General features: G+C 43.4%; 2 protein-coding genes across 4 annotated transcripts in view; one reads left to right on the top strand and one right to left on the bottom strand.

Annotated features, from left to right (window-relative positions):
* The window catches only part of Podxl (podocalyxin like), a 38,165-nt gene extending 35,057 nt beyond the window's left edge, over window positions 1–3,108 (top strand). For 2 of the 3 annotated variants that reach the window (XM_059257526.1, XM_059257527.1), the window contains exons 5-8: window positions 874–1,021; window positions 1,225–1,286; window positions 1,502–1,669; window positions 2,728–3,108. In XM_059257526.1, the coding sequence (XP_059113509.1) occupies window positions 874–1,021; window positions 1,225–1,286; window positions 1,502–1,669; window positions 2,728–2,925 (576 nt within the window). In that variant the 3' untranslated portion in view covers window positions 2,926–3,108. Of the gene's footprint in view, window positions 1–873; window positions 1,022–1,224; window positions 1,287–1,501; window positions 1,670–1,971; window positions 2,055–2,727 lie in introns of all 3 variants that reach the window. The other variant, XM_059257528.1, reaches the window with a different exon arrangement.
* A 15,002-nt stretch (window positions 3,109–18,110) lies between these two features.
* The window catches only part of Mkln1 (muskelin 1), a 123,474-nt gene continuing 116,525 nt past the window's right edge, over window positions 18,111–25,059 (bottom strand). The window contains exon 17 of the mRNA XM_059257014.1: window positions 18,111–18,462. Coding sequence (XP_059112997.1) covers window positions 18,341–18,462 — 122 coding nt within the window. The 3' untranslated portion in view covers window positions 18,111–18,340. The remainder of the gene's footprint in view (window positions 18,463–25,059) is intronic.

The following is a 25,059-nucleotide window of genomic DNA, read 5'->3' as shown; positions in this document are numbered from 1 at the left end:
GACGGCAGGAAGAGCATTGAAACTGCCCCTGAGATGATGTTTTAGGCTGTGTAGCTAGTGGGAAGCATTCCTTCCCTTTTCTAGAAAAGGAAGATGGAAAGCTCTGGATCCACTCCTGGTGATGGAGTAAAATATTACTAAAGGAAACCACACGTGGGGAGTGTAGAGGGTGACCTGTGGAGACCTACAGAACGCTGGGGTCTCATCCAGAGACAGGAAGGGAACCGTCAGTGCTTGAGCCTGAACTGGCAGTACTGAGTAAAAGCCCTTACCTCACAGCTCACAGTCAGCCCCTAACACCATGTTTCTGTGTTCTTTCGGCTTAGGTCTGTGTAAGCAACCCAGTGGCCATCCCCGGAGCTCCACACTGCCCACTCAGCGTGTCTTGCTTTCCCTGTCAGCCTGTTTCTGGCCACAGCCTTAGCCTATAGATGGAGCAGGGATATTATTTGGGGGTGTTTACTATCTCGGGGAGCTGTGTGGCCTTCCCACTGAGTAAATGGCCACAAGAGGCTAGAGAACAGCGGGTTTAACTCCCGGATTGTGGTTCTGCCCGGGCAGTGGTGGGTGCTGAGGCCTGATGATGCAGCCGCTGACTGCAGAGCCTCAGGGAACTTGCAGGGAGGAAAGGGAAGCTGGGAAGGTGGTATGTATGACTCAGAGACGAGATGCACAGACTGAGGGAGCGGGAAAACCTGGGACAAGGTAGGAGAGGATAAGGAGGAGAAGACAAAACTTGACCTCTGGCAATCCAGGAATAGCATCCGTGAAATGTGGAGAAGGGATTCTTGCAAATGACAGGAGGAGGAGGCGGCATCGTGAGCCCAAGCTGTTGTTACAACCTCGGAATCACCTGCGCTCTCTGTTCCACAGGAAGGGAGCCCTCCGGATGAAAAACTCGTGGAACTGCTGTGCCGTTCAGTCAAAGCCTCCTTCAAGCCCGCTCAAGACCGGTGCACTCTACAGGTGGCACCTATTATAAACGACCAGGGCGTGGCCGTGAAAAAAGTCATCATTGAGAGTGAGTTGAGGGTGAGGGGGTCCTAGCCCATGTGGGCGGGAGTGCCACGGAAAGATGGTTTGGGGGTGATGCCGCCTACATCCCAGGAAACCCGAGGGACTGAGATAGATACAGGACCTCCTCCTCTCGGGTGCCCCCTCCACCCCCTCCATAGCACTCTGGGCTGGACCCTGGAGACAGCAGTCTCTCCCTCTCTCCCACAGCTAAGCTGTCTCCTAAAGACGTGTTTGAGCTCCTGAAGGACAAGTGGGATGACCTGAGAGAGGTAAGCAGCTTTGTCCTGTCCTGTCCTAAGTCCTGTGTCCTCTGGTGTAGAAGGTCCTTTGATCATGTAAGCATCTGGAAGAAAGGCACACCTCAGTGGACGGAGTGGGTAGTGGGGCGGGGGAAACCCACACACAAGGGCCCACAAATGGATAGGATGGAGACAAGAGGCCAGGACTCCGTTCTCTGGCCGCTCAAGTTCTCTTTCTTGGCTAGGCGGGAGTCAGTCACATGATGCTGGGGAAGGAAGGACCACCAGAAGCCAACGAGGACCGCTTCAGCCTGCCACTCATTATCACCATCGTCTGCATGGCCTCCTTCCTGCTCCTCGTCGCTGCTCTCTATGGCTGCTGTCACCAGCGCATCTCCCAGAGGAAGGACCAGGTAGGCATCTTCCTTCTCAGGCCAGGGAGCAACCAGCCAGGGAACTCACTCAATCCCTCCACCCAGTGAGGGGGCCTGGACCCTTCTGACACGCATCGTGGCGGCTAGAGCGGAAACACGGGGTTCAAGCCCTCGTTTGCCCCACGTCCTGTGTGTCACCTTTTAAGTCGGTCCTAAGTCTGCAGCCTTGTCATCGGCACAGAGGGGATGGTACCTTACGGAGCTGCTCCGGAGATTTAGGGATATAAACGGCCTTAGGCAAGCGCCCCTCTAACCAAAACTTCTTTCGCCTGACCTACTAGAACCACCATCTTCTCTGGTGTGGTGGCGTACATCTGTAATCGCAGCACTTGGGAAGCTGAGGCAGGAGGATCACAAGATTGAGGTCAGCCTGGGCTATAACACAGTGTGAGCCTGTCTCATAAACAAAACTGCCATCTTTACGGTGCCGTTCTGCTGTGGGTTTCAACCCTGGCTGCAAACTCCTGGGAGCATTAAGAAAGTTCCTCTACCCAGTGACCTTATACACTGGATGAAGCAGGAGTGATGGCGATGTGTATCCACGGCCCAGTATCAGAGCGCAAATCTCAGCCAGGCTGCTGCCACCCGGAGCATGGGGGGGCTGTAAGGACCACCATGTCCATCTTGCTCATTTGAAAAGCCCTGTCAGCTGGAACTCTCTCTCTCTTTTTTTTTTTTTTTTTTTTTGTCTTGTTTTATTTATTAGGGAGTAAGGTAGGAATTTTGAGAGTTTTGTGAGGGAGGGATGGAGGAGAGAAAAAAGAACTTAAGGACAAAACGTTCAAAAATCTATCTCTACTGATATCACAGATTGCCACTGGAATGAAGATAAGACACCAGTTGATAATTTTAGGATATGGAGAAGTGCTCACGAGATGGTCAGGATGACCTCCTGAAGCATCTGCTTCCACAAATGAGCCACGGGAATTTACTGTAGCCAACTTGGGGCCCCTGGGTAGAATGGGGAAATAGGTTTCATGTTCAAGCTCACAGCTCTTAAAATTGCCTTCTTCCTGGGGTCTTTATCCCCTCTCTAGCAACGACTCACAGAGGAGCTGCAGACAGTAGAGAATGGTTACCATGACAACCCAACCTTGGAAGTGATGGAGACCCCTTCAGAGATGCAGGAGAAGAAGGTGGTCAACCTTAATGGGGAGCTGGGGGACAGCTGGATCGTCCCTCTGGACAACCTGACCAAGGATGACCTAGATGAGGAGGAAGACACACACCTCTGATGAGTCTGCTGGCTCCCCAACAGCACTGCCGAGCTCCGAACCACCCGAAGTGCCATTGGACGGGGGAAGCTTCCCACGGGAAGAGGGAAAGACTGGGGAGGGAGCATGGACTCTGAGGGTTGCCTCCTCCCCATCCCCACAGGGCCTTAATTTTCCCTTTCAAAAGTCACATTCTGTCCAGTTTCCTCGTGTAAAATAACCCACTTGTGCCTGAGCCCAGAGCCACTGGAAGGCGAGAGGAAGATGGAGAAAGCCATGTTAGGGGCTGTGGAGGGCCTCTACTTGTGGCATCCTCTCATCTCTTAAGTGAGATGACAGAGACCTGAAGAGGTCAGGTGACTTGCACAGGGTCACACAGCCATTTGGTGTCCAAAATGGTTTCTCTCAGTCTGGTGCTTAACTGCACCATGCCACACCACTGTGTTCCTTTGTGCCCCTCCCCAAGGCTGTTCTGGGCAGCAGGGATACTCGCAGGTGGGCGGGCTGGAAAGAAAAACAGGCCCCTGTGGTCTCAAGGACAGGTCCCACGTTTCCATCCCCTATGATAAGGCCTCCGCTAGCCTGTATCCCACCTCTCATGATTTAGTCTTTGGTCCCACTCTTTCCCAGAGCACGACTTTGAACGCCCTGTTCTCGATTCTGACTTCCTTGCCTTTGCTTAGTGGGGTTGGGACTTCACCCACGTAGGCCTCACTATCCAATAGGGGTCTGCCTAAGGGCTGGGTAGGCAGGCAGAGAGAAAGGGAGCTCATGCCCAAATGGCTTCCTCATGGCAGCTGATTCTGTAACTGGCACTGGCCATCACCCAAAGGCACTCCTAGAAGACACTCCCTGAAATGCCCTCTGGCCTCCTGCCCCCACTAGGAACAAAGCTACAGTAGCTGCTGACAGCGACATGTTCCCTCTCTGTTGATCACTGCTCCACTGAGGGCGTGACTGCTCGAAACCCAGTGTCTTAGAGCAGTCGTCTAGGGACAGACCTGTCCTGGGACCCTGAGTGGTCCCTGACTGGCAAATGTGTCTCAGTAGACAATCGAAGCTCGGGGACTTTTCAGGTTACTGAGAAGTGTGTTGTGTTGTGTTGTGTGGTGTGGTGTGTTCCTTTAGTCCAGCTCCCCACTACCAAAGGCCAAAGCTCAGACACTGGAGACGCTATTAGCTTATTTCACTTGTTCTTACCTGCCTTTGCCATGGAGAAAGTCAGGCCCAGAATAGGCAGAACGTGCAGAAGGTGCCTCTGCCCACTCGCCCAGCATGGAGCCAGGCTTTTGTTTCCCGTGTTCTTGGTGGCATCCCAGCTGTCCCCTTCTGGTGGCATCTCAGGGAAACACAAGGCTAGCTATACCTAGTACCTACCACAGGATTTTTAGACACAGCAGTCAACCGCTGGGGTAGAAGACTGCTGAGGGCCGGGAACAGTGAGGTTTTATCTGGTTTTCTGAGAAGGGGGAGCCTATGGAGAGCTTTGAACTTGGACTGTTTTGTTCTTGGGCATAAATTCTCATGACCCACTCTGCTCTGGAGTGGCTTGTTTTTAAAAGGGAGCCAGGGGAGGACAGGTGTCCTCTGCCTAATTCCATCTTCACAGCCATCCCCCTGTGATATTCCTGAGAGAAGAGACTGCCAGAAATCATGGCAGGCGCTCTGAGTTCCACAGGAGCTGGAAAGATGCTAAGGAGGAGCAACGGCCCTTTGGCCTCCTCCTCTCAGACTGCAAGGGTGGGTAGAGAGCAGAGTCAGGGTCATCCTGTCATGGCCTGTGTGTGAGAGGCTACTTCAGGGTCACAGCCACTGGGACAAGGCCATCCGACAGATAGCAAATTCTATTTCTGCAAAATGGTCACAGATTGCAACCCCACACCTCTCAGAGATGACTGCAAGATCAGACAAAAGGATTCTGGGCGGAGGAATCACCACGGCTCTGTCCAGGGTAGCCTGTGGAAGTTTGGCCAGGCTGGTCCAGAGCACCGCCTTGTGTGCCCACACTGTGCTGCCTTTTTATACGGCTGGAGAATCTGGTCTCTGGCCTCAGCTTGTTCTTACTGCTGGGACATCTGTTCAACAGGACACACTGCTAGCATCCATAAAGTCCTCTTCCTTCGTTTGCACTGGGTTTTTAGAGCTGTCTGTTAATTCAGAATCTCTGGCCAAGAAAAGGAACAGGAAGGGTTCTCAGCAAGGCTTTAAAACCAGCTGTATGTACCAAAGAGAAACGAAGCGACTCTTCACTTCAGTACAGATGGTTTCCGGCTGCACCCGGAGGGCCTGATGATCCTGACTCAGCAAACCAGGGGCTCCCATGCATGAGTGGGAGAGGGCCAGCGAGGCAGTCTCACCAGGGGCTCCCATGCATGAGTGGGAGAGGGCCAGCGAGGCAGTCTCACCACGGGCTCCCATGCATGAGTGGGAGAGGACCAGCCAGGCAGTCTCACCAGGGGCTCCCATGCATGAGTGGGAGAGGACCAGCCAGGCAGTCTCACCAGGGCAGGATCCAGGCTTATCTGGGGGACTCAGGCTTTCAACTTTTCTCAGTAGAGAAAGCTAGCAGGCATTTTGAGCTTTATCATTTTTTGCCCCCCCCCCTTTTGGACAATATACTGTTGAAACTTTGAAGAATAAGTTGAAGCTGACAAGATATATGCATATTTTTGACATTGTAAATACAAGGGCCACACGGTTGTTTACCCTGTACTACTTTCAGAGTAAATTTTGAGAAAACATTTGATAGCTAAGAGATAGCTAAGCCTTTTCTCTCAACAAGAATGTAAATATCGATTTAGTAGACATGACTTCTAAAATGAAAAATATAACAGGCTGGTAACAAAAGTATTAAGCGTGTAGATAGGGCATTTTAAAATTTAAAATATGGCCCTTGCTCCTCCCCAGGCAAGTCTTAATCCTACTGCAGTATGGGCTGGAGTTCAGAATGCTTAATGGGCTGATGGTCACAGGGAAAAGGTTGGGAAGACAGAGTTCAATTTTTCTACAGGAAAACATCCCAAGCCACAAAGGAAGTGAATGGGCCAAAATCAACCCAGGGACAGAGACAAGATGAAAACACTTGTCCCAGACTTGCTACCCTGTGTTGTGCTTTTCAAGAACAGGGAATTAGGGACTGCAACTCACAGGTACAAAGTCAACCCAGGACACCACCCACCCCTCCCCACAATTACCCTAGCAATGTTGCGGATGACAAAGGCACACAGCCATGCCGGGCTCTGGAATCATTTGGGTCCAAGATGTAAATAATATGGCTTTTTGGGTCTGGTTTTTCCTCCCTAACAAGAAACAATTTAGGACAAGGATCAAAGGGAATACTCTCGAGCAAGGCAGAGCGGGGAGACCCTCTAGTGACACTTCACTGTCACCCGCTCATTCCCTCAGGTCTGCTGGGAACCCAACACTGAGGAGGGATCACTGTTCCATGAGGCCTTTATGTTTCTTAGTGAATGTCAACCAGCTTGCCCAGGAGACTGGGAGAGCATGTGTTTTAGTGGACAGGGGTCTGAAGTACACTGGAATTTATTGAGAAACTTGTTTGTAAAGACTATAGTTAACTATTGCATTTTCTTATAAAATATATTTTGGAAAATTGTACACTGTCAATTAAAATGCTTTTGTGTAAGCTGGTTCAGGCCCCAGTGTGTTGCTCTGGCTCCAGTTCTCCACCTATGCACCCGAGGACATCAGCTACCTCTGCTCCTAGCCACGTCTGCAGCAGTCTCTCAGTAGAGGGGAGAAGAGTGCTGGAGGAAAGGGCGGGACGACTCCAGGGCTCTCCAGCACCTGAGAGGACCTCCTCACGTCCCCTGTGCACTGTTTATGGACCCATCACCCTCTAATTGCCCTCTACTTCTGCCTGGGATGTGCCTGTAAGTGACCACCACCAAAGACGCCATGCCTGTCGGGGACGATGGAAGGATGCTCCAGGAGGCTTGTGTCTGTCTTTTCTCCAGGTACACAGTGAAAAGAGGTAGTTGATGGATGAGAAGATACTGATGTTTTTACATTATCTACAGGTGTATTTTCTCAGGGAAGGAGAAGTCCAAATTCCCAGCTTGTAGGAGGGAAGGGACTGCCTGCAGATCTGGCCCATATTCTTAACCTGCCTCCACCTCATTTTCAGCAAACTCCATGGCACATGGTAGACTGCAGACTTCCCCTTTCTGGCCCAGGCCCTGATTCCATCTTTTCTCTCTTCAGAGCGGTTTTCTTTTTTCCATACCACCATCATGCTTGGGTTCTAACAACAGACTTCATTTCTACATTGTATCCACAGTTACTGTGGATTTTTCTTTGTGCGCTGGTAGGCAAGGGACACCCAGAGGGGTGGGTCAGAGTTAGGTCCAGGGTATTTTGAGGTTAACCTCCCGAGTATGCCAGGGACACAGAAAAGATCCAAATGCCAGGAACTCCCACAGGACCGTGGCCCTGCTCAGGCACACAGTGCTAACGGTGACTCACAGTTATCAGAGCCCACAAACTAGCTCTAAGGCTCCACTCTTCCTGAGTAGGTCACTGACCTGGCTGCCAGCCCTAACCGTCTAGAGGTGCTCTCAGTTGTCCAACTTTCCCATTCTATAAGCTCCCTCCCAAACCACCTCTCTTCTGTACCCAAAAGGAAAAAAGAAAGATGGGACTGGCTACTTTAATGAACACTTGGGGCAAATACTGAGTGCGCGTTTTTTAAACACCCTGGCACATTCTCTTAAAACCAACAGGAGCCTCAAAAATATGATCTGCTGCCAATACTTACTTGCAGAGTTGAGAATGGTCAACAATATGTACCAGTGGATGTAGAGTTGAAAACAGCATTCCAAACTCTCCCATTCCATTCCTGAGCTCAAGGGGCAGCTGTCCCATACATGCTGCATACACTGTCAAACATCCTCATCTCTTGGGTTTTGCCAACCATCAAAATTTTCCAGCATAGTGGACAGGTCACCTTTCTCTGGCTTTTCTCTCCCCCGTTGGGTGACTCTGGCAAAGGTGTACTTGACTGCTTTTGTTTTTCCTCGCCAAGTGCATGGATGTCCCTGTGGACATCAAAGGCGTGCGGAGCAGAGAGAGATGTGTACGCTCGGCTGCCTCGCATCACCACCACTCCTCCAGAACAGGAAAACTGCAGAGGACAGAGCATCACAAAGCCAGAGGACGAGCAGATACAGACCAGCACAGGCTCCAGGAGAGTCATCGCTCTTCCCAACTGACCCTGCAGAATGTTGCCTTTGCTCAGTGGCAGTACCCCACTCACTCCCCAGCCCACCTCGCCCCATTTCCATGACCTCTGGTTGTCACTTGGGAGAAATGACTCGTGTGTAGACACACTGCCGCTCCTGTAGGCCTGTGCTCACTGGACACAGGCAGCTGGCGTCTTAAAGGGGCTTTGTTTACTGCTGTCTTCCTACAGCAGACAGTGACCAATATGTCAGTGTTCCTCATTTTGATCCCTTTAATTCTCAGGATTAACTAAGGAAAGGGCAAGTTCTTACCTTATCACTGGACCTCATGTCTTCCTGTTTTGAGAACACAAAGAAACATTACTTCTGAGCCATATTAAAATACACCCTAGAAATGAAAGCTCTGCAGGAAGAAGTTGATTTTCAAGTTAAATTTAACCCCCACTTTGAATACATACCTGATAACGCAGGCTCATAAAGCCTGGCGCACTTGAACCCTAACAGATGACAGGTGGAGCCCTTGCTTTACAGAGCACAGCCCAGCTGGTATATTTCTGAATCTACCTTTTAGGTCTGGTCCTTAAAAAATTCTCCTCGACAGTAGAGACAGGGACCTAGACTTTTCCAAACTCAGAAGTACCGCTAGGTTCTCTCCCTTGGCTACTTTTCCTCCAATTAATTTTGTTTTGGTCTAGTTTCCCTTGTACTTTTAAACTAGTGCAACTAAAACCCAGGAAACAAGTTCAAACTCACAAAAAGACAAACTGATGTTTGCCTACAGCAGGTTCACTTTTTCCCATGAAACAATTTGCCAGTGTTTTTCAAAAACAGAAACTTTCCCAGGAACTGCAAGCATGACCACCTGAGCTGAACACTGCCTAAGAGGAAAGCACCCGAGGCCTCACGGTCTATATCTGAAAGCCTGAATCAAACACTCCAGGCAAAAATAGGTTCTCATGGAGCTCAGGCTGGCCTCGACATCGTATGTCGCGAGGATGACCTTGAACTCACTATCCTCCTATCTACTGGGATTACAGACATATGCAACCCCACTTGTAGTTTATGAGTGGGGATCAAATCTAACCCCTCACACATGCTAAGCAAACACTCCACTATCCCCAGGGCCCATAAATGTAACTTCCTAATTTTCAAAGTAATTCTGGCAAACACAAGACATCAAGTGGTGTTCATATATAACTTTTTATTAGGAAAATGAACAAAATACATTCTTTCTTCATATGTACATTACATATAACATAATTCTACAACTGCAGTTGTTCAGCAGAGACCACTCATTTATTTACTCACAAAGTAATGATAACATGTACCAAATCTGGAGTCAGAAAATTACCAAAAAGAAGTCCTAGAAAGTCCACAAGGACTGGATAAAAGATAAACCAGAGAGGTTCACGTAGCCTGGGGACGGGGGCGATTGCAGAACTCAATAGAGCCAACGTACCCTAAGTACTGATGCTGGAAGAGATGAGATCAGACCCAAGAGTGCTTTTTACATGTTCTAGTTCACACATGTTGACCTTCCAGGTAGCCTGCAACATTGTTTCTGTTTCTACAATTCCTGCACTCCCAAAGGAGGGGGAAGAAAGCAGAGTCCAACAGGGTGGTTTTCTCCTCCACATCAGGCGTTAGAGTCTAATCCAAAAACCGAGGTGCCAAACTTGTAAAACTTGTAGCTCCTGGCCAGTGTTTACACATTGTTTTCTAGGCACTTGTTTAGCATGATTAGGAGCTCTTATTCCATGGAAATGAACGCCTTACAGTCTGCTTATATAGTATTCCTTTGGCTCTGCTTTCAGCCTTTTATTTTTGAGTGTGCGTTTAATTTTGGACATATGAAGCGTTCATCACCAACAGAAGTCTACTCACGATGGAACTGTGTTCCATGTGCCCGTGATGGTGCCTAAATGCCATACAAATGCAGTCTCAGGGATAAAATTTCCAGTAACCAGACAAGAAACACTCCACAGCTGCTAAGGAGTTCTCTTTCCCCAAAGTTCATCACCAGAGATACACAGAAACTTTTTTTTTTATTTTTCAAACTTTATGGCAAGATAATGATTGAGGGACATAAGCAGGGATAAGTCGTATGTACACTTGCAAGCTGGTCCTACCTGTACACCTGCAGCAGAAAACAGAAAGGCCAGTAACATTTGCTTAAAGGCCTTTCTTGGCTTTGGCCATTTTGATAAAGAAAAGTAAGAAAAACAAGATTAAAAAAAAAAAAAAGTTAGCCATGCCTAGTGGCCCACATTTTTAATCACAGCACTCAGGAGGCAGAGGCAGGTGGAGCTCTGAGAGTTCCAGCACATGCAGAACTACAAAGCAAATAAAACCCGTCTCAAAAAAAACAAAGAAAAACAAAAAAAAAAAAAAAAAAAAAAAGAAGTGCTCTTGGGTCTTGTCAGTCAGTAAATGAGAGCCTTCCTTCCTTCCTTTTACTTAGTTATTTCCCATTTTTATGTAATAGGCATAGTTTTATGATTACAAAATCTATGTTATTAAAATTCACAAAGGTCACTTAACACCTCCTAGCTTTCAGATCAGCCGATTCCAGCGTGTCCAGGCCAGATGCTCTCCCCGGGAAGGCTAGCTGCAGCCTCACTCAGGCCTGGGGACATGAAGGTGTACCACCTGCTGGAAAGCTTCAATCTCTTTTTTTTTTCTTTTGGTTTTCAGAGACAGGGTTTCTCTGTGTAACAGCTCTGGCTGTCCTGGAACTTGCTCTGTAGACCAGGCTGGCCTCGAACTCACAGAGACCCACCTCCCAAGAACTGGGAATCAAAAGCATGCGCCACCACTGCCCAGCTGCTGTGATCTTTCTTTATCTAATTTCCACCCAAACTTTGGCTCGGAAGCTCTTTATCAGATGGCATCTTAATTCCGGTCACTACGTACTTCTGACTCACAAAAGCAAAACAGTAGGCTTCAAAAAGCGTTAACACTTGTCTGGTGTGGATTATAACTATGTCTTCTCCAGAGATGGAAGAGTGCATGATCTCAGGACTAAGACAAGGAAAATTCCTCCCTCAGCTCCCTCGTCCTCTTCTGAGGCTGCAGACTCAGCTGTGCCTAACTTTAGAGCGGTAACAAGAAGAATATGTCTTCACTTCAAAAAGAAAAAGGAAACACACAGACTCCAAACAAAATCTGCTCACAGGAAAAAAAAAAAAAAAGCCACATTATTTTGCAACCTCTAAATTGAGCAGAAGGCTAGACATAAAGGATAACCAATACTGTACAATCTTACTGATTTCAAAAGACTCTGCACACATGTCAGAAGGCAGACCGGCTTAAAGACCACAAACATAGCGTTTGTGCCCAGGCTAAAGGTAATGGTTAGGAAAGGGAGCAACACTGTTCAGGAGGGATCTCTGAAAGCTTAGCAAACACATGGTCTTTTTCTTTCATGAACAATGGAAGCATTTCTCTATCTGGGGCATCAGCTTCCTGAGTGCCCTCTGCTTCTGAGTCACCCTCTCTGTGTGCTTGTTGCCTGTGTTTCTTCACCCCAATTAAAAAAAAAAAAACCTCTCCCCATAGAAACTTATTCATACATAGTCTCGTATTTTGGAGTTGGACATCTACCATTAAGTGGGCTGGGCTGACAATTACTTTTCTGTGTTCTCACAGGCATGACTGGCATTTATATGTGAAATTAGGCCAGGACCTGCAAAGGTACACGTGCTCTATAGCTTCAGAAGTGGGCATGCTAAAAAATGAAAATTACACACACCTCTGTTCTCAGTAGCCACTGCACCCCAAGAATGTACATACAGCAATTGCACTGTAATACTCTCAACAATCACTTGTCAAATGCAGGCCGGCATGGCCTGAAGGGTTTCTGGTCTTGGGTTGCAACTGATTCTGAAGCTTTGCCAGCTCTTAAGGAAACCGGACCATATTCTAGGTTCTTTTTCCAATTTAATCCATCATTTTACAGGTATGTAGAACACCTAAAAGCATAAAGTTATCAGAAACCCACAACACTAAGGACAAATAAATACAACCACCAGGATTGGATAAGAGTAATTCATTTTAAGACAAAAAAACCTGTCAGTCCAGTTCTGTATGGATCTGAGGTACACAATGACACTTTCTTCCTATTTTAGGGGCTTAGTAAACGAAAATCAACCTACTAACACAAGCTGAGCTTAGGACTTTCTTGAGACTTGCTAACAACGGAGAAAAACACAGTTCCCAAGCCAGTCTGAGCAACCCTCACCCATACCCACAGGCTTGCTGCAGACAGAACACACATGATTTCTTTGCTGCCAACTAACCTGGCATCCACTAAGCAGTGGATGAAACTGAAGAATGAGGATGTCTTCAGGTTCGTTTTCTGTGTGGCAGCCAGCTCAAGTATGGAAACTCTTTGCTGGGCTTGAGGCTAGCATACAAGATGGTCCAGGGCTGTGTTGCACCAAGAGCTCAGAAATTGTGACTCAAAAGGTCCTTCGGGAGCCTCCAAATTGCACATTGAAACGTTCCACTTCTATTTTCTTTTTTCCCGTGGGCTTATCAAGGAACTAGCCATATGTAGAAAACTACTTACTTAGTTTTAAAGATTACTCTGGGCTGTTTTAAGGTCTGTATTTCCAAGAAGAGTAAAAAAATTAATTACCTAGGAAATGCTACTTTCCCAAGCCTATTCAGAAGAACACAAGCTTTGACCCCCTCTGATAACTTTTTTCCTAGCACTGAATCCACAGACTTATTCTAGTTTAATAATGAAGAGCTTTCTGCCTTGCTTAGCTTTGGGAACCTTCAAACGCCTCTTTTTTCTTTTTCTAGTATACTTTCATTCTCCTCTGGGGCTTTCTTCCAGAGGTCAACCCATCTTGGGACAATGCACATGTACATATAACAGTGCACATGTACATATAACAGTGCACATGTACATATAACAGCCTACTGGGGCCACCCGTGCAGCAGAGAAAAGGGAGACACATGATGTCACAGTCCTCAGAACTGGTTCCCTTCCCTCCCTACTTGACATCCCGCACTGCCACCTTTCCTGTTGTTGATTCCATAGCTGTTAGACGGCATCCACACAGACCTGTTTCCAAGCAAGCCTGCCAGTGTTTGGGGACAAGACTGCACATTTGCAGATCTGACTTACAAACAGCTGGAATGCAGAAGAGAAATTAGAATCATCCTTTGTTTTCTGTGTTGTGAACTGGACTCCAATTCAAGATCAGTGGCTTTAGAAAAAGAGAGTAACAGGAATTTTCCAGGAAGGTATTTCTCTCAGACTACTAGAAAGTCTAACTTACCATACTGTCTAAGGACTCCCTAGCTTAGAGACTACAGATGTTACTGCCTGACAATTTTATCACTAGCTTTATGACTGAGAAAGTAATTTAGTCACTTGGAATTGAATGTAAGTTCATACTTTTACAATTTTTAAAAATTTCATTTACTTATTCATTTATTTTGTATGCATGTGCATGTGTGGAGGCCAGAGTCAACTGTGGGAAGCAGTTCTCTACGTCCATCATGTGTGTCCTGGAGCACACCTCTTTACTTTCTGAGCTATCTTACCTACCCTAAATTCATGGTCTTTATCGGAAAAGATATTTGCATCACTATATTATTTTTATTTAAGAAAATAAGGAATATCAATTATTTAGTGGTAATAAAAGCCGTTTATAATATTCAAACTGTATCAGAAATTAGCCCCACCCCCAAACCTTGGGGCGGGGTCTCATTATGCAGCTCCAGCTGGCCTGGAACTCACTATGTAGATAGACTGGCCTTGAACTCACAGAGATATCTTTTTGCTTCTGTCTCCCAAATGCTGGGATTAAAGGTATGTACCACAACACTAAAAGCCAATGATTAGCACAAATTTCAACTTCAACAGAAAATCAATGCTACTGATGGAGACAGAAGCAGAAAAAAAGTTGGGTAAAAGTACAATGAAAAGAAAGGGTGATAGCAGATGTAAAGTGTGGTGGCACATTGGTCTCCATGAGCTAGCTTTCTTTCAGAACCTGTATTATGCCAACAGTTCTATGACAACTGTCCCTAGTACCAGGAAAAGAAGCCAGACCATGTTTCTCAGTGAAAGCTGCCATTGAAATGATCACTATCCCCAAATGAAAATGGCACACGCATTTTATAGCAATATCTAAATGTTATTACTTCTTTACCAATATACATTTTAATCTCATTATTCTCTTATCATAAACAGAAGCATGTATGATTGACAATAATTTGATTTTTTTTAAAAAGCAATACAACAGTTCTAAACAGTGCCATAGAAAAAAATCTGAGAAGTAATGAATAAAGTTAAATTAGCCAAGGAAAATAAATGGAAACACAATTCACAGTAATTGGTGAGTAGAATGAATTTACGGTTAAAAGTCATCTAAAAATAAAATCTGAGATAGCATTTATTAAGAAAACAAGAGCATTGGTGATGAAATCAATAGACTGCAATAACTCCACCTCACAAATAAGCAAACTATTCATGTCATTCATTTGTACTGGTCAGCTCCATGTAATTTCAACAAATGTGGAAATTCTGACCTTCAACTGACACACCTATATAGATAAGATTTTATATAATATATACCTGACATATACTAGAAGCTTTGGATAGCCAAGCCATTTTAACATTAAGACAAATTACAGAGACTAAACCCACAGTCAAAAACCACATATAAAAATTAGTATTATTTGCCTAATACAGAAAACAAAAATTGCATTAAAGAGCCCAACGACTTAATCTGTAAATATTGTCATATACAGACCTCTATGACATATCTCCAGCAACTAGAGATTTTTTTTTTCTTGTAGAGCCTGAACATCCTAAACCACAGACTAGCTAAAACTTGGTGAAAATTCAAGCAAGAATTTCTGCGAAGGGATGAGACTGTAGATGAGCAAGTGTTAGGAAGGGCATTTTTAAAGAGCTTTGTGACTTTGTCTACAGTGCACACTATCAAACCAGAATTACCAACTGTCATAAAATAGTCAGCTAAGGATTTCACACTTGTTTCACTCAGGAAATAAATGACTCACAATTATCCAACAAAACAAAATAATTAATTCCTTTATATATATAATTACCATGAAATTTAACTCTGAGATTAGTAATCAGGAACACTCTTTTAAGTGCTTTTTGACTTATTAAACAACATTCTCAATCTCTCACTAAATGGTTAAGTTCCTCAGCTAGCTTTTATCTGTATGGATTTTAAGCCTACTTTGTCCTGTGAAGCTGTTACTGTGTACTTCTGTGAAACACTTTTAAGGCAGATGTGGAGAGCCAGTGGAGTGACAAGTGGCCAGCACTCACACACAAAGCACACACTGCACTCAATACAGCTTTATAAACAAACACAGCACTGACTTTAAACCTACACACTTTTCTACAACAAGCCAATGACTTCATTCCCGATACTTTCTCTTTTTACTCTCTGGACACAGAATGGGCAGTTTTAGTAGAAATGGAAACCGTATCAAAAAAGGTGACTTTGATAAAGGTTAATACTGTGTGTCAGCTTTAACGACACATTGGTGGGAATCCAATTCTAAATGACTCTCTGTGTGTAAAAAACACGACATAACTGAATCCAACAAGCTGGTGGCCAAGTAAGGTCTCCTACTATTTCATAAATAAAATGCATATGCACTGTCAAGTGACTTGCAGTTCAAATTCTTACAGCATACAAGGGTGAAAGTAGCATCAGGTATCTACAGCTAATTTCTGATTGAAAGCCACATATTCTGCTGGAAAAAAGGAGATGGAGGTGAGGCTGAAACTGGGGATTAAGTAAAGGGAACAGTTTCCCACTAACGCATCTAAAGCTAAGTGTTTTAATTTGGGACTAAGCTAGAACATGAAACTTAAAGTAGTAAAGCACATGTATTTGGTTACTTAAATACTAACTTTATTGTATAAATTATAATATTCTGCTGTTGCTCCTTAGTAAATAAATATCTGTACAATTTCTCAATCTGGGTTCTGATAGGAAATGTTGTGAGCAACATGTCAGTCTTGGTCCTGGACACAGAAAGGCCTATACTTTCTGAAGCTGTCACTGGCAGTGCCCCCACTAAACCCCAAGGCACAGATTCTAACCTGATCTAGCCAGCCCTGTCAGTTACCTCCTCAGTCAGTGAGAGATCTCACTCAGGCAACACTCAGTGCTTTCCTAGGACTCAACCACTTAAACATGGTTGTGAAAATTAAAAACTCAAACTAAATAAAAGTGAGGAGAGATGGAATTAAAGCAGGCATGATAGAAACAGAAAAAAGCAGTTACGAGGAAAAAAAGAATCACTGAGGTCAAGAAATGAATTTCATCCAAATAATAGAGTCTGAGGAACTGATGGGAAAAACTTGGGGGTGGGATGGGGAGTGGGGGAGAGCATGCATACAAAAAAGGTGGCAGGTAGCAGAATTCCATTTGGTTGTATTGTCAAGATGCTCAGCTACAGCTCTTATATTTTGGAAACTTCCAGTTCAGGTTCCTTTGTCAACTACTGATTTGCATCTGTCTTTGAAAAATGAGATCCATCAGGCTATACTATTAGTGATACAGTTTATGCTCTTGGCTGTTACTCAGGAGAATCACTTTAAGAAATTATAAGTCTTTGAATATTACTCAAATGTACAGTTAACTGATTATTCTGTATTTATACAATTTGATACCTGATAAACTATACATCATATTTTTCACAAGATAAGGTATTGACTTACATGTTTAATAAATTACTACTGATTGCTTTGGGATGCTTGTAAAGCTAAAAAGCCACGATTCAATCCTACAACCAGCAAAAATACATTCCTGTTCATCTCAAATGGCAAAAATATACTCCCATTCATCCTCAAAAGTAAAACCATGAAGTAAAGACAGAGGAAAAAGACATATCAAAGTCTCATTCCTATACAGACACTTTTTGAAAGTACAGGTCAATTTCATAGTCACTCACTCTTAACAGCTGGCATGTGGATATTATAGGTTCTGCTTTCAACATGGTGGGTTACCAGCTGCAGATGGCACACTTTCAGCAATGTGAACACTAACTAGCCAGATGCAGGTTTCTCATGCAACATTCCACAACACCTAATAGGAAGGTATGCTCCTCTGTTCCTGCATACACAAGAATGGAACAATTTGTTGTACTTTTCTGTCTAGTGAAAAACTTAGTATTTTTTTTTTCCTTTTGTCTATTTAAAAAAGCCTGGTCATGAAACTGAAATGCCTGTCAGTTGTATGCCAAAAGACAACCACAAACCATTATTCTTCAAAACAGCAGGGACACATATCAGAAAAAAAATGAAAGCACAGCTCTGGAACCCACTTCCCCAGATAAAACTGCAACAACAAGAGAACTCCGAGAAGAATGTGAGCACGGGTTCTGTATAACTCTACCAGAGGAGAGTCCTTTCCTCCCCCAATCCCTCCAAAGCTATCAGTGAAAACAGTCATCAGGACAGGACCTCTCCTGCTGGTCATCTGGGGGGAACCTCTTAAAGTTTCGGGATGACAGCCTTGGTTTCAGGTTTTTGTGATCCGAAGCCAATGGCTACTGTAACAGCCACTACAAAATATCAATTCAGAAATGCCAACTCTGATCAGGAGTCTGGGTCAATCTTGAGTTTTGTTTTTTGGTTTTATGGCAGAAAGTATAAACTGAGGCCCTCTAACCTAATACAAGGAAAGTCAACAGTTCCACATATCAGCTTCCCGTACAGCAACTGTCCCACAGGAATATACACCCGCTAAGAATGACCAAGGAAGCCAGTGGTACACTGACAACAGTTGTGAGGTGAGGAAAAGTAAAAAGGGAAAGAGAGGAGACAAGGGGACAAAGGCCAACAACCCAACAGCAAACCCCACCTCCTACAGCACTGAGTCTACTGACAGTGCTGCTTTCCTAACTAAAAATAAACTTGGAAAAACGGGAAAGCAGAATAGTGTCATTATCATTAACACTTGTTAATTCTTAAAAGCTAAAGAAAGATATGCATAATTAAATGGGAAGTATATCAATTTCACTTTATTAGCCTAATGCAGAATATGAGGAAAAAGGGATTGTGGTCAGGTACGAAGGAGAGGGTTAAAACTTGTGATAATAAGGATCCTTCAAAACTCTGATGCAGTCCTCAATTACTGCGACGTCACCTCTGCCCACACAAACACGGAACTCCGACTCCAGTCTCCACTTCTGAGCCTAGCAATTCCTCAACTCGACTCCCCAGTTTACAGTGTGATGAGGTCTACCAGATTGCCTTTAGGAGGAGTCATGCTGTCGGGAAAGAAATTTACTAGGGTGTCAAAGAGCTGAGTTCTTTGAGCATAGGTGTGATCCACATCTGAAAAGCCTGGTGAAGAAAAGAAAACAAATTTATATATTATTTCAAAAATTCAAAACAAAACAGAAAAGTCAATGTGACCAGCATCATGCACAAAGGGAAAAATCAAAATCAAGACAGGCTTCAAGACTAGCTAAACTCTACGAACATGATCCTGGTTCTACCAGCTCACACCATCTAGAGCAGTGGTTCTCAACCTTCCAAATGCTGTGACCCTTTAATAGTTTCTCATGGTGTGCTGACCCCCAATCATAAAATTACTTCGTTGTTACTTCATAACTATAGTTTTGCTACTGTTATGAAATGTAATGTACACATCTGTGTTTTCTGATGGGTGTAGGCAAACTCTGTGAAAGGGTTATGACCCACAGGTTGAGAACCACTGCCCTGGGGGTAGATGCAGCAGTTTCAACTAGGCATTATCAGCCTCCTTGGTGTCCAGCACCCATTTCCTCACAGATGTACATCTGTGAAATCCTGTTTACTTCACAGACATCTGTACAGATTAAATGCAACTACAACACCTAGCAGAAAGATTGTTATTTCAGTAATTAATACTGATTTCTCACCTCTCCTTTGCTAAATTATTACTCTACTACTTAATTAAGGAAATTCCATTCCTCTATCTCTTCAGTGCTTCTGTCCCAGTAATGTTTTTGGTAATAAAATATAACAAAAATCACAATGAAGAGATCTTCAGGAAAGCAGGCTAAAATCAGCAAGGTCTTTAGAGGTGGAAGTACTGCCAGAGGACTGAGTGAAAATACAGACAACCAAGAGAAAGAAATCCAAGTACTACAGCACATCAGGTACCTTAAATGCCATTATTATGGTGCTGTGTAACAGGTTCCATATTTAATGAGAGTAACTAAGTACTTTTATGCAAATAAATACCACAGAGTAATAGACGTTTTTAAAAGACAGAGTTTATTAATATAAAGGATTCTTCCCTCCATTTACATCTAGCAACATTTAATTTTCAAGTTCACACCAACCAATGCCCCATTTTGGTAAGTTTGTATACTGATCTCAGTTGCTTCAGACTTCTAACATACAAATTAAATACTTATATGATAAATGATTTCCTATTACTGAATGGCTAGCTGGAACCATCAGAAAAAGAACCATGGCTGTGATAGTTCAGGGAAAACACAAATTGGACTGATTCCACTCAACAGTTTTAGATCCAAATTGTTTTAATCTTGTAAAGAATAGAAATAGAACATAACATTGTCAAGGTTACCAGCTTCCTGGAAGGAAATAAACAATGCCTTGAGAATAGTTCATTCTTTTTTATTTTAAAAAATTATTATTATTATTGGTATTTTTAAGTTTGTAGGGGGAAATATTTCTTCCTTTGAGCTTAGCTTAACAAAGCTTACTATCATATCATAGACATGAATAGAAGGAAATACTGAAAAATACTAACAAAGCTTATTTGTGAAGGTGAGATTATAACCCTTCTCTTTATTGTGCTTTTCTGAATTTTTCCAATCGCTTTACTTTCAAACCCTGCAAACACACAGAGGTTTCGAAAGTCCAATGACTACTCATCCAGGACCTTTACTTTGATGAGTCTGCTCTTAGTGTCTTGCCTGACATGTCCTTATTGTGGACATAGACATGCCCAACTCATCATCTTTTTGTGGAAGCACCTGTGGGTTTTGTACACCCTCACTCTGGAATTACTGAACTCATTTCAACTAAGAACAGAACATCCACTCATATGACCCACCATCCCCTTCCTCTTCCACCCCTGCCCCACTCTACACATACCCATCTCCCGTGGAGTTAAGGAATGAAGCTAGGACCTTGCACATGGCAAGTGTTCTGCCACTGAGCTACATCTTAATGCTCACTCCATATTAAATTTGGGAAACTTAAATTAATGTTTTAATAATCTTTTTATTATTCATTTATCCCTAAGCAAAAATCTGACCTGAGATCACACTCTATTTGGATTTGAAGTCTCTTTGATCTGAATCAAATCTGCAGCTTCTTCATCTTCTAATGGCACAGATTATTTTTGAAGTACATAGGAAAGTTGTATAGTGTGTGTTCAATTTGGGTTTGTCTTGACAGCTCTATGACAGACCGGTTTACGCAGTCCTTGGCAGAATACTACAGAAGTGACACTGTGTCCTTCTCAGTGTATCATCTCAGAAAGCACATGGTTATCAGTTTGGACCGCTATCAATGGTACTAACTTTGGTCATAAGGAAAACTCAGCCTATGCCCAATTTCTCTGCTAAAGTTTTATTCCTATTTCTGAAATTAATAACCGCTAATGGGGAAATTGTTCGACACTGCATAAATACCTTGTTTCACAAAACACCAAAACCCAGTGATTAGTAGTCACTGATGGTTCTTACTGAAAGAGCAATTATATAAAACACTGTGATTTTTCTAATTGTGATTCCTTCTATAGTTGCTAACTGGAATTCTGTTATAAAGATCTCTCTCTCTCTCTTTTTGTTGTTTTTTTTCAAGACAAGGTTTTACTATATATCCCTGGATGTCTTGGAACTCACTTTGCAGACCAGGCTGGCCTTGAACTCACAGAGATCCACCTGCCTCTGCTTCCCAAGTGCTGGGATTAAAGGTGTGCGCCACTATGCCCAACTATAAAGATCTTCTTTTATCTTCCTTTTTAAATTTATTTGTTTGGATCAGTATGTACTCCTGAATTTTTCTCTTATTCAATGTTAAACTCATCATTGTCGCCATTCATTTTGATATTCACATCATCTCAGATTTAACCAGTGAGAAACATACCCACCAATTTTTGAACATTTCTTTACTTTCCCATACAATAAGGTTTCAAACTCATTCTTATACAGCTCTGAAGTCAGTCATTTTTCCAAAAAGGCATAATTCTTTGTAGTAGCAAATTATTTGAGAAATCCAAAATCAGTTACACTAACTATCAACATATCATTTCTAGGCCTGGACACATAAACTCCCTCCTCAGAATCAGTTAAGAGAGTTAGTAGTTTAATAAGGTCTCACAGACAGTGGTTGAGGAGACTAAAGTCTATCTACTTAGTCTTACTGCATTTAACTTAGTGTGTAGGACAATACGTTATGCTCATCTAGTCCTTTGATCACTAATAAGGAAATCAAAACTTACACTACCATCGGACTATAGAGGGTCCTTAGAATTCTTTCGTAAGGACCCAGCAGATATAGCACAGTTTCATAAAAATATTTCAAAGCCACACAATTAAATAAATATGCTGTATAGTATGTTTTTACACTATGTAACAAAAGCAGCATACTCAAAACCATATGCTTATATATACATATTAATATAAAATCTTGACTAAAGATTCTATATTTACAAAGTCACCTCATCACTGAAATTTATTTGTAATCCCACAATCAAGACTTGGGGCACTATTGTGAATATTTATAGACAAGTGCAGAATGGCAGAATATTTGAGTTGCCAGAAGCACATCCCCAGTAAAGTCTGCCTTCTTGTTTCAGGTCTCATATCATATAGCTGTTATTTCATGTTCTGTTTGGAGCCACATTTTTCAAATTCTGTGCTGTTTGATGGTGACCCCACCATTTAAAGTGGCCTGGAGCTGCAGTCTAGTGTTTCTGAGAGTAAGAAGCTGTGACGTGGCTTTCAGAGACAACAGGCTAAACAAGCTTCATTCAGGTAGGGACTTTGGTCCTCCTGACCATGAGTTCAATGTGAATGAATAAATAAATAATGTATTAACTAAGGAGGCATTAAATAGAAATACCCAAGAATCAATGTTATGCAATGATCTGTTGGAGGGGCTCACAGAAACTTAATTCTCCGAGTTTCCCATAAGAGCAGTGATTCACCTTCACTAATTGTCCCTGTGGTTATAAAACATAATTATCTGAATAATCAGAATCAATTATATCAACATGTCTCTTTACAAGGCAGTGTTGGGTAAAGACACACCAGGTAGAGCAGACTGGGAAGCTGTGTAAGGAGAAACTTATGCTTCATCTGAGTAATGTTTGTTTGCCTGTTTGTTTCGATACATGTACAAGCGGCAGGATCCAGGACACCCCCTGACCCAATACTAAGACTGAAATCACAGTGGCTGCAGAGAAAGGTGGTACTGATGTCACCCCTCACACTCCTCTCACTTCTGCTGCGCTGTACTAACCAGGACTGAAGACAATGACTGCTCTAAAGATGAGGATCTACTAGGAGTCAGCTCTGTTTATACACCGAGGAAACAAGTTGTTCTTGACAAAATATGTCCTCTGGCAGAGAGCAGGGAACAGACAGAAGAAAGGAATTAAGCTAAATGGTAAAATATTTGCTGACACAGTCTTAACCTATTTAATCACTGTCAAGAAATTCTTGTTTTAATGGCCAAACATTACCAAGACAGGTTAGTGTTGCCCACCAGTAAGTAAAACAATGGCTCTGGGCGGTGGTATCTGGACACACTAAGGCACAAACTCCTTTACACTGATGGCAGGCTCACAATCTGTTTATCACTATGTCTGCTTCAAAGGACAAAATTCTGAAAGGCGTGAGCTTTCTAGCAGTGTTTGTACCTAGTTACTCCATTTATCAGGACAGGGCTGCAAGGTTTTGTACCCTAAAGACATGTCCACTGGAATGATAGTGCCTGCTAATCTAGCCAGTGGAGTCCAATGTACTTGGGAGTTAAGGACTGCTAGTTTTCTGTTTTTTCCTTTCTGTTTCCTTTCTTACCACAATGATCTCAAGCTGTTCTGGAGTTAGAAATGAAGACCAGAGTTGCCTAAATCCTTAAAGTTACTTGTTATAGAAAAGGGAAGACAAAAAATCCCAAGGAACATTGCTGTTCTTTCCCATCCCAGGGAATAGCACCAGAATCACACAATTTGTTTGTTTTTTCTTCCAAGAATCACTCCTCTTTAGCAGACAAAAGGACAACCAATGAAGAAAGTAAACCAGTACCACCAAGGGCTCATCTGATTCCAAATAAGAGAGCAGTATTTATATTATGCACACTGTTGTACAACTCCTGGGCAAATACTAGCAGCACTGGCATCCACAGGGTTAGTGTGTGCTCATGTAAAATTACACTTCACAATGCCAAGTTCAGAACTGGAGTTTCTCATGTTTCAAAGATTACTCTTTGAGGCCAAAGAATCATTGAGTCCAAGCCCAGTGTAGAACTTAAAAAGTATAATGCTGGCAAAAGACTGAAGCTACCTATCGTGAATTGTTCTAACAAAAATATCCTTGAAAATTCACCAGATAAAGCTCTGGGTCCTGGAACTTCTATTACAGACTTAGCAGACTTATTTTTATGATAACCTAGTTTAGCTGCTCTGTGCGTGCGTGCGTGCGTGCGTGCGTGTGTATGTGTGTGTGTTAACGTTTAAATCAGCATGGAAAGCATAGGTTTCCTCTGGGTGTTCTCATACATTCTTAGCTTTAGGTGATGGTCACTCCTCTCGCGCATCTTCTTGCCCATGTTCCCACAAGTCCCCTTCAACTTCTACATCACATGTGTTCTCTTACTCCCCACCCCTTTGCCTCCTCTCACAGCTCTTTTATAGTGTTCTGGCCTTTCCTCACACCCACTCCCCATAATAAACACACATAGAATTGGAAGGCCAGGATATGTGCATGATAAACACAGTGCTTGTCTCTCGGAGTCTGAGTCACCTCACTTAGTGCAACATTTTCTAGTTCCACCCATTTTCCTGCAAATCTCATTTTTCTTTATGATTAAAATTCCATATATGAATGTACCATACTTTCATTATCTAATGAGGGCTATTGGGGTCCTGCTCCCAATAGCCTTCACCCAGAGTTCCAGAAGAGACGCTACTGGTGGTGGATTAATCTGCGGGGTTCACTAATAAATCTACATACACGAAACTCTTTAGTCTATACACTTTATTCTTCCGAGTCAGTTCTCTCTCTACAGTTTTTTTTCTGTTCTTAAGCTTAGCTCCTCTCTGTCCCTTCTCTTCCTGTCCTACCCCAGTTCTAAGCTCTTTTTGCCTTGTCCTCATCTTCACTTCTCTCTACCTTGGTTCCTTCCCCTTCCGCTCCCACAACCAGTTGCAGCCCCACCAGCAGCCTGACTCTTACAGTACAGTGCTAGGCTTCCCAGGCCCCACAAGAGCAGTGATAGCCAGCTTCATTTGCAACACAAAAGGGGAGTGAATAAAAGAGGTGGGGTTAGATAAGGCCTGCAATAAGTCAGAAAGGGAATTTATGTGCTCAAAATATATTCTTATAAATGGCTAGGTGAAACGTTACGAGTCTATCACCAATGTGCTCAAACTACAATCTTACAGGTGGTTGGGAAAAGAAGTCTATAAGTCACTAGAATAAAACTGCCTCTATTTTCCTATGCCGCCATATACTGGCAGGGTGGGGTAGGGTGGGGTAACTCTGCTCGGAGCTAGGAAACCTGCCTCATAGATACATTGTACCTGGTATGCAAAAAACCCTTCTGTTCTGAGTCAATTGCTCTGGAATACCATTTGGGCTGTGAGAGAAAGGGGGGTCTGAGCTTCATTTGCACAAGAAACAAAGCTATGTACCTAAGTTCACCTGTCTACTAGGCCTAGGATGCTTGAGAAGAATTTCAGGTAAAATAAAC

Source organism: Peromyscus eremicus, chromosome 3, assembly GCF_949786415.1.
Source record: "Peromyscus eremicus chromosome 3, PerEre_H2_v1, whole genome shotgun sequence".
NCBI lineage: Eukaryota > Metazoa > Chordata > Mammalia > Rodentia > Cricetidae > Peromyscus > Peromyscus eremicus.
Note: the sequence above shows the minus strand (reverse complement) of the source record. Positions and strands in the feature narration are given on the sequence as shown.